Here is a 17,362-nt window from a genome sequence, read left to right on the forward strand (position 1 = left end):
GGGGAGGGGGTAACAGAAAAGAGTATGTTTTTTACTCTTTTGAAAATGTTGATAATTATGGATGACCCCTTTTATAGTCTTTGTTTTCTAGCTTGTGAACTCCTGGATTTGTGTTGTGCTGCTGCGTGGAAAGCATTTATTTTATTAAGCATGTTTATGGAGGGTAACCTGTCCAGCTAAGCTTAGATAGTCAGCTAATATTTAGTGACCTTCTAAAATTAATAATTTAGCAGTAATGTGTTGCTCTAAAATTTAAATCTTATTAAATAAAATAATAATAATAATTGGTAGAAGCTATGCCTTTGAATCTCAAGTTGTGGAGATGGTTCTAAGTCCTGTCCAGACTATCAAATTTTGTTTGACAAAAACTTATGACATGCCTAAATATGGTCATGATGACATCACATCATGACCATATATAGGCACATCATGACTATATATGGGCATACAACAGTTTTTTGTCAAAGAAAATTTAGTAATCTAGACGGAGCTTTAGTCATGAGAACAAAATCCTGACGTTGATAGGATTTGAACCAAGAATCATTGTTTTGGAAGGCAAGCATCTAAACCTATCTCTATTCAGTTTCCATATCCATCCATCCATTTAATTATCCACCCATTCCATTCATCCATCCATCCATCATTTCCATAACCACATTTTATGTCACTACTTGCATTACATTTCAAGCATTTCATTCACTCTGCATCACATCGTTTACTTGAGTGAAAATTAACTTGATAGGGTCACCACCAGAGGTCATTGACCAATTCTCATTGTATTATTCATATTCAGATGTTAATTCATTGATGAATAATTGTTTCATTTATTTGCCAGTTTACCATCAATCAATCTCTAACATGTGCAACTGTATAATAAGCAATATTCATTCTTTGTTGTCAACGACCTGCATTGTATTAAACTAAACTAAATTGTATAGTAATTGATTCGCTCATATTTAAAGTGTACAGTATAGTAGTAGATTTTGCTCTTGTTCATCCATGATGAAGTATTTTATATCTATTTTTAATATACAACCATTGGACAGTGAATTGATTACCATAAGAGAAACAATTCTTAAATTTAATCTGTTCTATCTGTCAGTTTTTTTTATGTATTGATTCAAATCTATTTCAATTTAGTATAGGGTTTCAGTAAGATGACACAGTAATCTAGTATGCTAGTAATAATATCAGAATGTGATTTTTATTGTTAAATAGAAATAATGATAATTGTATCTTTTAATTTATTCTTTCCTCCACAGCATATTGGCGACCGTTTTAAGCCCAGCAGTCTCGTGAAGACCGATGCCATTTTAAATCTAGATGAAGATACTGTACTTACTACAGATGAGGTTGGTAATAATATTGTTTGAAGAAAAAGGATATGGCTTGTTAATCTTATTAGTATGGTATTAGTTTAAATTATTTTTCCTTTATTTTTTTTTCTGTTTTGTACTAAAGTGTTTGTTTTTAAGACAGGGTCAAAATTTAATTATACTAAATGTGACTTTGTTAATTTCATGGGTGGTTCAAGGAGGGTGAATATAGTACAGTGGCTATCCACTTTCTAATATTCCCCAAAAATCTCTAGTTCTAGAATAGTGCAAGCCTTCTAAACAAGTTTTAGAAAAGTCATTTTTACCAAATGCTCAACATTTGAAGGGGACATCTCCTCTTATTTATACCTTCACTCGCCCCAGACATAGACTCTCTTCTCTAACTTTTTCCCCATTACCCAAACTGCTGCTATTTATATATATATATACTCGTCATTATCTTCACCATTTTTCGATCTGAAATTTGGCGAAATTTAACATAATAGTAAACAGACATGTTAGAATACAGGAAAGTGCATTTCCAGGCCTCTAAGAAACAAAAATGTTAATATATAGGGAAGGGCTCCCCAGACCCGCCATCTAACCAAATTTTTTACACTACCTACTGTAGCTACTCCCATTCTCCAGATCCATCACTGAGTATATATATGTATTAAAAAAAAAAAAAAAGAAGTTTTCAGTTAACTGTGTCATGTTTCCTTGTGGGTTGAAATTTATTGCTGTGATTAGCCTAATAACCTCATTTTAATCGTCTTAAGGGTAGCAAATAATAAGTTATAAAAAAAAACATAGTGATAAGAATCACACTGTTGGAGAAAAAAGACTTTATCTAGAATGATGTGTAATGCATATTTTGTAAACTCATTTCACTCCTATCCAAAGTATTTATTTAACTGTTCCCACATGAGTAATTCAAAACTCCCCATACCTGACAAATGAATGAGGGTGTCTTAACCTGTCGCTTGGGTTTGTTAAAGAACTGGTTGATTGATGGCTTAATTACATCATTTACTAATTAGTGGACTAGCATCCTGTGATTGATTCATTGACGTCCTCTTAATCAAACTGATGTTTGCTCAGAATCGCTGTAGAGTTTTATTGCAGTGTATGCCTGTTAGTGTACAGCATGCCTGTTAGTGTATGCCTGTTAGTGAATTTACGAATGATGGCCAGTGGGAGTTGAAGGGGTCCCAAGTTGGGAGAAGCCACTTTCGGGAAATCTGTCTAAATGAGCTTTTTTAGCACATTTAATTTTATTTTACTATGCATGATGATATTCATCAGCACAGACTTCCGAAAGACAGTTTAAAGTAATAAAAACATGCAAATATCATGAATTTGCGGGAAATGGTTAATTTTCCGGGAGATCCTTGATTTGATTGCAGGAGGCTTTCCCAATTTCCGCGATTTTGAACCCCTGAGGTTGGTGCTTTCTCACTACACTAGTACTGTTTGGTTTTTTTGTTTTTTTAAATAGCTCCTACTATCATTGTTAAGGTGGTTGCTATGTGCTGTCATGTTGTGCTACTGTATGTTATATTATTGTAAAAGGGTCAAAAGCCGGAATGCAAATAGATGTGCTAGGCCATAGAGTTGAGCAAAAGCAAAAATTGTTAGGTTCAGACTTTATTGGTAATGTGTATAAATGATTTAGTAATTAATATATAAATAAATTTATATAAATAATACTAAATAACTCTAATAATAATGTTTCTTTATGTACACATCCCAACTCATTTAAACATTTTTATCTTAAATTACATCTCAGTATACCCTACTCTCGGTGTCATCACACACACAAGTTGAGGACAAAAAACTAAGAAATGCCATAATTGATAGGATACAGTATTTCATTCTTAGAATATAGAAATATATGAAAAGTTAACTAAAAATTATATAGTTGTTTTGATATTGTGATTTATTTTAAAATCCAAATTTAAGTCTCTTTTTTATGTTCTGCAGAGCCTGTTGTGGGTACAATATTCCTTTTGGTCTGTTAAAATAGTCATGCAAAGAAGAAATATTCAAAGTGACATTCTAAGTATCAATGATCTCTGGTTATGAAATCACATTCATTTTGATATTATAACAAGACTTTCTTTTATCTTTTGTTTATAGATTGATTTTGCATTTAGTGTATGGAAATCATTTCCAGAGCGGATTGTTGGATATCCAGCCCGTTCCCACTACTGGGATGAGAGCCAAAATCGATGGGCTTACACCTCCAAGTGGACCAACGAATACTCCATGGTGCTTACCAGTGCAGCTTTTTATCACAGGTGTGTTTATATATCACTTTTTACTACTTTTTTCTAGTTAAAATTAATCTGATTGAATTATATACTGTATTTTTATTGTGGCCTTAAATTTTCGAAAATTTTGATTCTTTTGTGTAAATAGAAATCTCTTGACAATGGCCAGAATTGTCAAGAGATTGTCAAGGGGGCTGCAATGTTATTGTTTCCGCTGGTTATTGGATCCAAAAATTGGAAAAGCTGTACAAATTTCAACCTTCATTTCCTTGGGGAGTTACCTAGTCATACTGCATTGCATACACAAATACATTCAATAACATGATATCCTACCAAGTACCCATTTATACTCTTGGGAAGAAAGAGAAAGAAACATAGGTAAAGTACTTTTCCCAAGGACAAAATTAAGCGAAATGCACAGCCAGGGATTCAAAAGTCTCGACCTCAAAATTAAAAGCTTAAACCACAAAAGCTGCAGAAACCACTCCCACTGAAATGTTCTATTTTGAGAGAGTTGGAGAATATCATTGTCACCCTCAATCTGATTTTAACCGGTTTGAATTGTCATTTCAGTCCCACAGTGCTACAGGTGTTTCTGTTCAGAATTGGGGCACATCCCTCTTTAAAGTCTGAATATTATCACAATACACATTGCTACACCTGTTTGATCACAATTGAAGCAGGACAGAGTTCAGAGTATATACACTGAAAATTGTTGTGGTTTCTGATCCATGTTGTGCTGTGTACTCTTTGTTTTTCTGTTTTTTATTATTTCTGCAACAGTCCAGGTGAAGAAAATATTCAGGTTGATATTCAATCCTCTCTCAGAGGTCATTTACAATTGATTGCACTTAATTCAGTTCGTAATCAAATATTTTCTTTCGGCTTCAAGAATCAATATTTCTAATGATTAATATTTTAGTGCATGGATATCCAATTTGCCAAGTGTGGTATTTAATTGACTGATGTGTGAGGACTGCAAAAGTGCCCTAGCATACCCTCAAGCTGACCTCCGAACTCTCTTTCTTTTCCCTGCAGATACTACAATCATCTTTATACAGAGACTCTACCGAAAGTATTGTTGGATCATGTGAACAGCATCAATAATTGTGAAGATATTTTAATGAACTTCTTAGTAGCGAGTGTAACACATCTTCCGCCAGTTAAAGTCTCTCAGAGGAAATGCTACAAGCAACTTCTTATGGGTGAAGACTCAAGGGTTAAGCCTTTATCGTTCTGGAGGGCGGCAGACCATTTTCCACAGAGACAAAACTGTTTGAACCTCTTTGCAGAGATCTTTGGTAAAATGCCTCTGACACGCTCCCAGATGCGGTTAGATCCGCTGCTATACCAAGATCCCGTTGCAAATTTACGCCGCCGCTACCGAACTATTGAGCTAGTTAATGATGGATGCAAACCGTCATGACCTATTTTGATTGTATGCTTCTCATCTATAGCTTTAAGTGCGGGTGTAGGAAGAAAACATCGGCGCAGCAGTTGTTATGTTCACATTAAAATTCGACAAAACTCAAAGAGAATGGAGATGTAACAAGAAACAAGATAGTTTTAAGTTATTGGAAAGTGATTAGTTTTGAAATTCTTAAGCAAAGCAGATGTTGAAATTCACCATCTGAAATTTAATTCAGCAGAAAATTCCTTTCAAAGAAAGTTTTTTTGTCTAAAAGAAATATAAACATTGGTAGTATGAGTATGATTTACAGTTTTGTGAGTTATTTGATTGATTGGAAAGAATTCCAGATAGGAAACTTCAGCTGATAAAGGAGGAAAGCAGTATCGTAGGAATAAATTTCACTATTATGTATGTGGAATTTTGAAAGAGTACCATGAAGAACGTAAAGTACTTGTATTAATGTTCTATGTGCAACATTTTTAATTTCACCAAGAATGTGTTGGAATTACAAGAGTAAAATAAAGAACATAATATATCCGCAATTATTCTTGAACAATCTAAGAAATTATGACTAGGTGAATTAGATTTTCCATTCCACATTTTAATCTCAGAGTAATGCAGTTATTTTTTATATTTTTAAATAAAGCAGCGGAGTTAACGTTGTTTTATGTTAGTACCGTATTATGAGTATCAGAAGTCTATTAGACAGCTCTGCTAGACTTTGTATAAAAGTGTGTGTGAGCGATTTTTGTACATTAAGTTTTTTCTTATGGAGAGTTGTTGCGTTCATTAGCGAGTGTGAACTTTTATAATCGGCATTTTGATATAAAGTTGTATGAAATTTAAATATTCATGAAGTATTATTGATTTTAAAAAATAACAAAACATTCTCAGTTGTAAGCTCCAAAGTTTGAAGAGAAGAACAGTATCTAAAGCCCTGTGTAGACTATCAAATTTTATATGACAAAAAAACTGATGTATGCCCATATATAGTCATGATGTGCCTATATATGGTCATGATGTGATGTCATCATGACCATATTTAGGCATGTCACATGTTTTTGTCAAATAAAATGAGATTATCTGTACCTAAGGGTCTAAGGAAAGAATAATTATGAATACTTAAACATTTTCTTGTTATATAGGAACAGTACCCTAAATGACCTAATAAGTTCAGTGCGGTGCTTATTCGAGAACGGTGCTTATTCTAGAGTACCATTTATTAACAGCATCGCTTTTTCAAGCACAGCACTTAGGCCAAAAAGAAACAATTTTTGTGTTGGCCACGTTTTGGGAAAATTCAAAAAATAGGTAGGTCAGTTGGAAAGCTTTTTTCCCCCTTTTTTTTAACAACCAAATATGTGTTTACACCTAAAAAATAGACAAATAATACAACAATTTTTAAATCGCATCGCTTACTATCCAGCAAATAAAAGCACTCAAATGCCGACCCTTACTTTTGTAAAATTTAAGTCGGTTGTGAATGGCCAACACAACAATGCGTCATTTTGTCGAGAGCGCCACTTGAGAGCGGAGCTTATCAGATCATTTACAGTATGCTAACTTATTGTTTGCAAAATTTAGATCATTTATGATCTGCAAACGTAATTTATAAGGCATTATGCCAACATATTTTTTGAAAATTAATGAAATGATGTTATTGTGGCAAGAAATTGATCATGTAAATTATGTTTAGGACTGTATCATAACATTTTTTAAGACCATTTTTTTATATATTTTTTCCAAATGTATATTTTTATGTTCAACTAATAAATATAATACAAAATTATTCATGTTAAATTGTGTATTTTATGAATATGTTATCTTTATTAATCAACCATTAGCTTTTGTAGACATCTGAAGAACCAAGAAACATTTGAAATACATGTCATATCCTGGTTAAAATGTTATAATTAAAACTAATAAATTTCGGTAATCGATACCTCAAATTTTATTTATTTATTTCAATGACAATATGTAATATAAATATAATAAGGTAAGAATTTGGACACTTTTTATGCAGTAAATATTTATTAAGATAGACTCTCATCGCCTAAAAGCCTCTGCAATTATATTCATATGTCTTATTCTACAAACAATATTATTTAATTAGTTATTTAGTGATTATATAAAAAAGGATCTTATGCTCAGCTTATTTCCATTTTGATTTCCAAAGTACTGTTCTTTTATTTTCATACATACAATATTTGTTTTAGGATTAAACAAAATAATTTTAATACAAAACATTGGGATAGATGTGACATTTTTAACCTCAGAAACTTTTTTACTTGTGCTTTTGTTAACAGCTTTTGATAAACCATACCAAATATCTTCATAAACCGGTTTCGTTTGTATTAGTTTGTGGAGTAATCCAAATATTTAGTTTTCATATATTCATATACACAGGTTACCAAAACCAAAAAGTTGCTCTGTATATATCAGTTTATGTGATAATGTTTTAAAGTTGAGTATTTAACAACTATGATTTAGAAGTACAGTAATAATATTTATGTATTATAAATATTATTACTGTACTTCTAATAATAGTTACGTATTATAAATCTGCTGAATAATACAGAATGTTTTGACTTCATTTGCAAACAATGGTTAGCATTTGGAGTGAGTTTTCATTGTAGGAGTAGACATATGCTGATAAAAACAGCTCTCTCTATCTCTAATGAATAAATAGCATATTTTCCTATAGAACCTGTATTTTTAACTATATTTAAGGCAGAATCGTCTAGAAAATGTACTGATATAGGTCTGCTTGAATTGAAAATTGTGATTTAATTTGTGTGTTAATGCTTATCTATTGGACTACTTTAACTGTATTTTTCCCTTAGTTTTATCTACCGGCACTCCATCTTCTGGTTGTATAGTTAGAGCATTTGGATCTAACAATCCTTGGCCCCAATATATTTTGAATGGACAAATATTTGTTTCAATTGATTTGGTCTGATGAATTTTGTAATTTATTTTTCATTTTAGAATGGAAAAACAGTCTGAATGTAATTGATCACGAAAAAATACAAATGAATAAACGTGTTTATCGGCGTTGGGATTCTATAATCACTGAATAAACTGTTAACATTACTATGGTGACCATGACAAGTTAAGCATGTCATTACTTAACCACACACATTGACAAAAAAAAAACTGTTGTATGCCCATATTTAGTCATGATGTGCTTATAAGTTTTTGTCAAATAAAATTTGATAGTCTGGACAGGTCGTTGTTTACTGTCACATCCACGTGCCCACTCACTGATGCAAACGTTCTAAAGATGTTGCATCCTCCTGCAATTACAAGTTAAATTATCGCAACATTTTGTGTCACTGTAGATAATTTTTCCCATGTTTCGTTAACTTTACTATGCAAATGGCGTGTCTTTTAGGCAATAAAAAACAATCCCCTCGATACATAGTTACATAATTAATGTTCAATTTGTATTATGATACTGTATATGAAGATATTTTCCAGTAAGGTGTGTGTAATCTTCGACCTGCAGCTGTTTATTTTTCTCACTTGCAAACAGTCTGACTGGTTGGTAGATGTTTGATTATGATATACTGTGATACTTATTTTGTTTTTTTCATTTATAAGTGATGCAACAATTGACCAGCGTAGTCTACCAATGAATAAAAAAAAAAAACTACAGTGAACATGAAGTTCAATGTATCATGATCTATTCATTCATTTTCAATGTAAAGTAAATTTAGTACACAAAGGCATGACATTTTTTATACCCTGTCTACCAAACCAATGATGATTTCAACTAAAAATTTAATTCTATTTATGGCCAATTAGTGCACCCACCTCCACAAAAAAATTGGAATTTTCAGAAAAAAAGTTTTTCTTTATTTTTATTGTATGCCCACCACTGCTTTGAAATCTCCAAAAATAAAGTAAGTATATTTCTTCCTAATTATATAAATTTAAAACATTTAACTATCTCATTACTACACTGTTTACATTCACCAATATAATTTTTTTTTTAGTTTCTCCTCCGTCTGGATGTTTCCAGCAAAAGTATTTGCTAAATCAGGAGACAAATTTTTTTTTTTTCCTGCCCTATAATGACAATCTTTGAAGAAATAAGTTCGCGAAACAAGGTATGAAAAAAGGTCTTGCCTAATTCACATGCTAACAAGAACATACAACTAATAATAAAGGCACTGTAGATTGAAGATGTGTCAATTTGATTGACGCTAGAATGATGAACAAAATATGATAATGCTGATGAGGACAACAATGATGCGTGGATGATGATGGTGAGTTACTTCGAAAAAACATTATGCAGTTGTTTAAAAACACAATGGGATGCAATGTCGTGATTAAAATACACTTACATCTTAGTAGTAAACTGTATTCTACTTAAAACCAATATCAGTAACGTGGGATAAAAATATAGAACGACAGATATGGGCCTACACATTGCTATTATATGTGCATGACGCTATTACACTACAGAGATAATAAGAATACGAATGATATTGATTTTTGATAAAATTTTTATGTGAATGGTAATCACTAAAGACAACACTTTTAATTGTCTACACGCCACACTATTGATTAAAAGCAAAAAGTTCACCAAACAAAACAACTAGATATTATTAGGCACAAGAAGCTCTGGACGATTTTTTTTTTAGTTGATTCCGTCCAGCATAAATACAAAAATACAACATCTAATGATTACGTTATCATATTCAGTAGACTATACTATGTTTCTTTGAAAGCCTGAAATAGCCGTGCATCTGTCACATAACATTAATAAACCCATATCATATAGGGCTATACAAAGTGCACATGCCATCAAAACCAGGCCTATTAGTTCCAATCAATTTTTTTTTAATTTAATGTTAGGGACTAGACTTATATAATAAGTGACGTGTGCCCCCGATGGAAAGGCGTAGTTTTTCAAATAAAGTATTATTATTATTTTTATTATTATTATTATAACATCTTATTCTTGAGTTCCAAATTCGAAAAGCAATCATTTCTAATTACTGTATTACGAAGGCATCGTTTAAAAGGTTAAGACATGTTTTAAATGTTAAAGAAAAGGTACAGAAAGAGAGAAAATTTATATACTGTATATATATTTATCTTTCTTTGTTGATTTATATATATATATATATAGGCCTACATATATATATGTATATGTATATATATACACATATAGGCCTATACATATATATCATCTTAGAAAACCCTGTTCCTCCAGGTTGGAGGTTGTGCAGAGGATTAGTAATCCACTCACGGAAAAATAACTTTTACTACAGAAACCAGCAGATCATTATATGCTCCAACTGAAAATGCAGATGATGAAGCAAAAGACGACTTCTATGAGCAACATCAAAGAGTCATCGAAAATGTACCAACACATGATATAAAGATTGTTATGGGTGATGTAAATGCAAAGGTAGGAAATAAGCAAATAAGTAATGACACAATAGGAAGAGAAGGTCTCGGAAACATGAATTTTAATGGAGAAAGATTGATAGATTTTTGTGCTCTCAACACTTTTGTCATTGGTGGAACATTGTTCAAGCATAAAGATATCCACAAGTACACATGGCAATCACCCGATGGGCACACACGCAACCAAATCATTTTATAATTTCAAAACGACATCGTTCATCACTCCTTGAGGTTAGAACAAAAAGAGAAGCGGATATCCATAGTGATCACAACCTACTGATTGGAACATTGAGAATCAAGTTAAAAGGAAAGAAGAAGAAGAAATCGGTACGTACCGTATATGAATCAAATAAATTGAAGTGTCCAGAAATTCGACAACAGTATGAAAAAGAGGTCAAAAACGCTTTAGGAAAAGTTTCACACGTTAAACATCCGAATTTTGAAAACGAATGGAAAGAAACTCAAGCAGCCTTTGGAAAAGAAGGTTCTTGGCACACGAAAAGGATCTAGTAAACCCTGGATATCAGTTGATTCATGAAAAGCTATAGAAAAAAGGAAGCAGCTGAAAATGCAGTACGAAGAAGCCAAGTCCGAGCGAATCCGAAAGATAAAACAAGAAGCATATGAGGAAAAAGACACTGAGTTAAAAAGAGAGTGAGATCAGATAAAAGAAAAATGATTGAAGATGCAGCCAAAGAAGCCGAAAAAGCAGCTGCAAATGGTGATATGAGTTACGTTTATAAAATTACAAAAAGTCTAGCTTATAGAGGAAAAGGAAAGAAAACTGGAATAAAAAATTCTAGCGGCGAACTTCTGACATCAGAAGAACAGATCAGAGACAGGTGGAAAGACTATTTTGATAAAACCTTGAATCAACCTTCAAGGAGCAATAACAGAGAACTTCTAGAAATGAATACAGATGATTTTAGGAATGTTAATGTCAACCTGGGTGAAATAACAACACAAGAAGTTAGAAACGCAATGAGAAAAATGAAGAACGGGAAAGCAGCCGGCTTTGATGGAATTACAGCAGAAATGTGGAAGTCATGCAATGATATAACCGAACGAATTCTAGTAAACCTCTTTAACAAAATACTGGCCACAGAGAAAGTACCAGAAGATTGGAAGATGAGTCTGATCGTAATTCTACCAACAAATAGGTGATATAACTATTTGTGACAACTACAGGGGAATTTCCCTGCTATCTACAGCTAGCAAGATCTTTGGAAGAATCATCATTGAGAGAATTAGAGTTAGCGTAGACGAAGTATTAAGAAAAGAACAAGCTGGATACAGACGTGGGAGAGGGACCACTGAACAAATTTTCATGTTAAGAAACATTATAGAGCAGTCTCTTGAATGGAATTCATCACTTTATTTAAATTTCATCGACTACAAAAAAGCTTTTGACAGTATCAAAGAGATGCGATGTGGAAAATTTTAGAATTGTACAATCTACCAAATAAGTTAATTAACATAATTCGTAATTGGTATGATGGAAGCCGCAGCGCTGTTATTTCTGATGGTAACCTTAGTGAATGGTTTGAAGTACACACCGGAGTAAAACAAGGATGTGTGCTCTCTGGATTTCTTTTCATTATTATTATGGATTGGATAATGAGAAACACGATTTAAAGAAGAGGAGAAATGTGGCATTAGATGGAAATTTACCAGAACACTTGAAGATCTCGAATTTGCAGATGATGGCGCCCTCATTTCAAGCAGGAAACAACATCTTCAAGAGAAAACCGACAGGCTGACTTCATATAGTTTACACACAGGCCTTGTAATCAACTCAAACAAAACAAAAATTATGAGAATCAAGAACACAAATAATGATCCAATAGTAATTGATAATAATGATATCGAAGAAGTAGAAAAATTCACTTATCTAGGATCACTACTGTCTAAGGAAAGAGGCACTGATGAAGACATCAAACATAGAATTTCACTAGCAGGAAATGCCTTTAGAAATCTCGGGAAAATATGGAATTCAGCAATATACACAAAGAAAACAAAACTCAAATGCAAATGTAATGTCAGTACTTCTACATGGAAATGAAACTTGGAAAGTAAATAAAGGAGATGAACATAAACTAAATGTTTTCCAGCGAAATGCTTAAGAAAGATAATGAAATACAGGTGGCCAATGAAAATCACCAATGAAGAACTTTACCAAAAGACAGCAACTAATGAAATCAGCAGAGAAATATTGAAAAGAAAGTGGAAATGGATCGGGCATGTGTTAAGGAGAGGTCCTGAAGATAATGCTTTTATTGCCCTAACTTGGGCACCAGAAGGAAAAAGAGACCGAGGAAGGCCCAAAACCACTTGGCGGCGGACTGCACAGATGGAAAGAAGAAAGCTAGGCTTCAACAACTGGAAAGAAACCGCAGTTGTGGCAAAAGACCGGAAGAAGTGGAAGGAAATTATTTACGAGGCCTCAATCTCCAAATGAGGAGAAGCGAGCGGTAAGGTAAGGTAAGCAGACAGCAAATACATCTTAAGAAAACCACAATAATTTTCAAACTCAATACCATATAGGCAAAGCCTAATGAATTTTATTAATCAAAACTCGGTATACTATATATCTTCAGTGAAACGATTGCTAACATGCAATCTATTTAAAGGGAGTGAACAACTGTGAAGCATTGTATTTTAAATAAATTTGAATTGAACCATGGTTTATGGTTAATTACATATATAGTATGTATGTGAGGATTTTTTTTCAATTTAGCTTATCAGAAACTTTTTTTAAATGTATAGTTTTGTTGGGTTTTTTTAGAATTGGACTAAGCAAAATAAATGAACATGCACAAAGATTTTCAGGAAAAATTTAAACGATGAGTAGGACAGTTTGTGCCCGGTTTTATGTTACAATAAAGGCGAGAAAATAAAATGAAATCGTGTGCGAGATCGTACTTAGCTTAATCGTTGATGGCGCTACGCCTGTCAAGTTTATCGCCGCCACCACAACAAAAAAGAAATCTGCATTTACGTCACACGTTGCTTTGGGTGATAACAAACAAGATGGCCGATTATGGTAAGGATTGGTAATTTTCATATCCAAAAAATACTCGTTTAAGCAAAGTAATAAGGAACATTTAAGTCTGAAAGTAATGAATGGAGTTTCAGCAACTATAATTACTCGTGAATACTAAAAAAATGTGTGATTGTTTTTAAAGGGCCGAGAGAATGTGTAGTGTATAACTTCTCTGTTGTTGTTCTGACCACCACTAGGCCTAGGCCTAGCTAGGCTAGAGTGGGCTTGGCTAGGGGATTTCTTGCCTAGTGCCTATCAATACCAAACGTAGGCGTAGGGTCTAGGCCTTCGTGCACCTTTAATAAAATTTAAGGTTGAAAAATATGCTATTTTGGTTGAAGATGTTTGAGCTAAGTGTAGAGTAGTTTAGGCCTAGAGGGCAAGCGAGCATTTTTATTTCTTATTTTGTGACCTTTTTGCAAAAATGGTCATGCAGCCCTTCTTTTTCAGAATTGTGCAGTCGGATTTCTATTCCTAATTCTTTCGCGGAGGATAACTTCCCAGCACAGGCCTTATTTTACTGGCTGGTTGTGGACTAGGCATAGCCTGCTTAGCCTAGGCTAAAAACCTTTTTTGTTTTCAACAACCCAATAAAACAAGCAAGATACAACAAGTAATTTTTATTCATACTGACAATCTGGCTTTTTCATGCAAAACAATTCAGAAAATTGCATACAAATATCAGCCAACACTTCATTTTGTTTTTGTTTTTTTAATTCCATAGGGTCAAGTACTTTTTAGACTTGTTTGACCACAGAGTACACAACGCACAGATAAGTCACTGATCCTGGATTTTAGGATCACAAGAGGATGGAATCTTCAGGGGGAAAAAAGGGCAAGAAAGGGAAAGGGAAAAAGAAAAAGGGACCAAGAAGAGTTGAACATGTTGAGGATATTGAACTTGAAGGTTTAATATATTTGTGTATAAATTTATAATAATAATAATAATCATTATATTAAAGGTTAATAATAATGAATAGGCATATCATATTATAATGTTTTTGAGTGCAATGGAAGAATATATTTTAATAAAATTTATTCAACTTTGAACAGTAATAAACATAAAATAGCTTCTTGTCATGTGATATAGTATGGTAAATGAATTTAGTTCTAATTTTCTTCCAAGTTGAACAGATTAATTTTGAAATTACAAAAAGAATGATGCAATTTATCATGAAATGGCATGAATACCAAATTTCACTTGATGTTTAATCCACCAATCAAATGACAAGGATCTATTTATGTGTGTTAATTATCAACCAATGAGATTACAGGTATCTAAATAAGGTTGCATAATATAAACTATGTATTTATATTTAGCAAATTCATTGATATGTAAGTATTAAATTTACAGGAAACGTGCCCCAAGAAGAATTTCCAAAGGTAGAAGTAGCGCGCCGTCTACCTTCATCAGTTGAAAGTATAAATGAAACAATAAGTAGCCTACCTCAAGATACTCAAGGTAATATTCTCAATTTATTTTTTGTCTATTGGGCCAAGGGTAAAATGATTAGAATGGATAGCGCAGTGGTTGTGATTCTGTCTGAGTCTTAAGGACGGTGATTTCATTCTCACTCACAGAATTCAAATGAAATCGTTGTATAATAATTGTATTACACTTGGTGTATTAAAACATGAACCTAGTAATTAACCTGTTCAGACAGCATTACATCCAGAATATATTTATAAAAAGGAAAATAATAATAATAATAATTATTGTTATTATTATTATTGCTATTCTTGTGTAGCACAAAAATGCTAAGATTTATGTACTTTACAAACACACAGACACTAAGGAAGCAAAGGAGTGGGGGAAGAAGAGGGCAATGAGAGAACAAGATGTGTTTTGAGTAAAGCCTTGAAATTCTCTAGTGTGGATGCTTGCTTGATTTATTCAGCTAGTTCATTCCACAGAGTGGAAGAAGCAAAAGGAAATGATCTTTGACCTAAGATAGTATATTAGCAACTTGAAAGTCCATCAATGGCTTAATAATAAATTTAATTTACAATTTAAATTTAGAAAATAAACGTGACAAGATATATTACCGTAAATGCTTGAATAAGAGCCGCTCTGAAATATGCGCCACACCAAACATGATTTTTTTGTGTTAAGCGCCTCTCTCGAATAAGCACTGCACTGAAGCTTCCAAAAATGTTACATGGTCCGCGACACTTATTAAAGCATTTACGGTATTTATCATTTTGTTTCTGGTATTTAAAGGAAAGTGAAGGAAGTATTCAATTTGTGAGACCATATGTTATTTATCATTTTGTGTTTGGTTTTTCTAGGAGATAAGAGTAAGTTCAAAGTTCGTGAGACCATTAGTCTCGTGCCAGATGAACTTGCACCAGCAGAAGAAGCATCACCTTCAAAACAAGATGTGGCGCAAGATGTCACACGAGATGTCGCACAAGTTGTTGAGAAGAATGAACTTGAAGGTTTGATCTTTATGTAAACAATTTGTATGAAAAATATTAATTAATACTATGTCATAATGTATTCATGCTATTGATATTAATATCATGTCATGTAACACTATGGATATTCTTCTGACATGCCGTAGTACATTAAGATAGCAAAACATTCACAGTGATTTTCACATTTCATAATAATGAAGAAGTAACAACAAATGAATTTTGTTGCTGTTTATGTCTTACTATTCCATATGTCAACAGTGCCTCACCTTTACAAAAAGCAAATAAATAATGTGTGAATAGGTAGAATATTTGAACGAGACTGATGGAATCATTCCATTCGGCAAGGCCTTTTTATACCTTATTTAGCAAACCTGTCACCCCGCCAATAATGATGATTTTAAATAAAAATAAGTTTGCATTTTTCGCCAAATTAGCGCATCCGCCACCAGAAAAAAATTAATTTAAAACAATTTTTTATTACGCCCGACACTGCCTTGAAATCTCCAAAAATTAGACATGTATATTCCTTCCTAATTATATAAATTTAAATCATATAACCATCCCATTACTACACTATTTTGATCCTTTTGGCTAAGAAAACATAAGGTATAAAAAATGCTTGCCTTACATACTTTTTCACAGAAGCAAAGAATTAAAGTTTTTAATTTATTCTTATGCAGCCTATAATCAACCAATCAAATTGCAAGAGTCTAATTAGGTGTAATGTAATAATATTTACCGTTAGATATAAAAGATAATATATTTAGTTTTTGAAAATTACATTAACAGGAAGTGTGCGCCAAGAAGGATATCCACTACGACAAAGAGGCAGAAAGAAAGGTAAAAAACCTAATGTACATTAAACAATTGACAGTAGAAATAATTAAAGTAGGCTACTTTGAAATAATCAAGGCAATATTCCCGGTAAAAGTTATTTCAGCATGTTCTCATCTTATGGACAAAGTGTCAAATTATTGAAGCGGATGGCACTTGTAATTCAGTCTTTTCAATCTTAAGGTTGGTAATTTGATTCTCACTTTTTAGTTCCTATGCATGTAATGCAATAGGAACTATTGTAATCACTCTTAGTCACATTTCTTTTGTTTTTTATTGTGTGTAGTATGTGTGTGCATGTAGACATTTATGCAAATGCGCATGCGTCAAAGAAAAGTTTTCCAACATTTTGTTTTACATCGCGATGTGAAGTTCGATGTGAAGTTTCTGCAGAGTTCAGTTAGGGCTCACGCTAACCGATCGGCAAGTCGGCATGCATGAAACCTTTTTGGTTTTACGGCAAAAAAGTCAACTGCTGTGGCATAGGTATTTTGAAGAAGGCCTAAAATAAAACAAAAAGGTTTTAATACTTGCTGAAATACATCGTTTTTTCATTTAGATCTCCATTTTTCACTAACTCCATGCGACGTTTTTTTCAGTTGTATGAGTATTCCATAGAGCTATTAAACAACTAGAGTGTTGACAA

General features: G+C 32.8%; 1 protein-coding gene and 1 pseudogene across 1 annotated transcript in view; both read left to right on the forward strand.

Moving 5' to 3' along the window:
* The window catches only part of LOC117122002 (exostosin-1b-like), a gene marked incomplete at its 5' end in the record, with an annotated part of 17,467 nt that extends 9,240 nt beyond the window's left edge, over nt 1–8,227 (forward strand). The window contains 3 exons of the mRNA XM_033267473.1: nt 1,263–1,352; nt 3,456–3,616; nt 4,628–8,227. Of these exons, the coding sequence (XP_033123364.1) occupies nt 1,263–1,352; nt 3,456–3,616; nt 4,628–5,015 (639 nt within the window). The remainder of the gene's footprint in view (nt 1–1,262; nt 1,353–3,455; nt 3,617–4,627) is intronic.
* Nucleotides 8,228–13,410: 5,183 nt separating this feature from the next.
* The window catches only part of LOC117122018, a 21,207-nt pseudogene continuing 17,255 nt past the window's right edge, over nt 13,411–17,362 (forward strand).

The sequence above is a fragment of the Anneissia japonica genome, unplaced genomic scaffold, assembly GCF_011630105.1.
Source record: "Anneissia japonica isolate Jap-2015-1 unplaced genomic scaffold, ASM1163010v1 scaffold288015_len651517_cov191, whole genome shotgun sequence".
NCBI lineage: Eukaryota > Metazoa > Echinodermata > Crinoidea > Comatulida > Comatulidae > Anneissia > Anneissia japonica.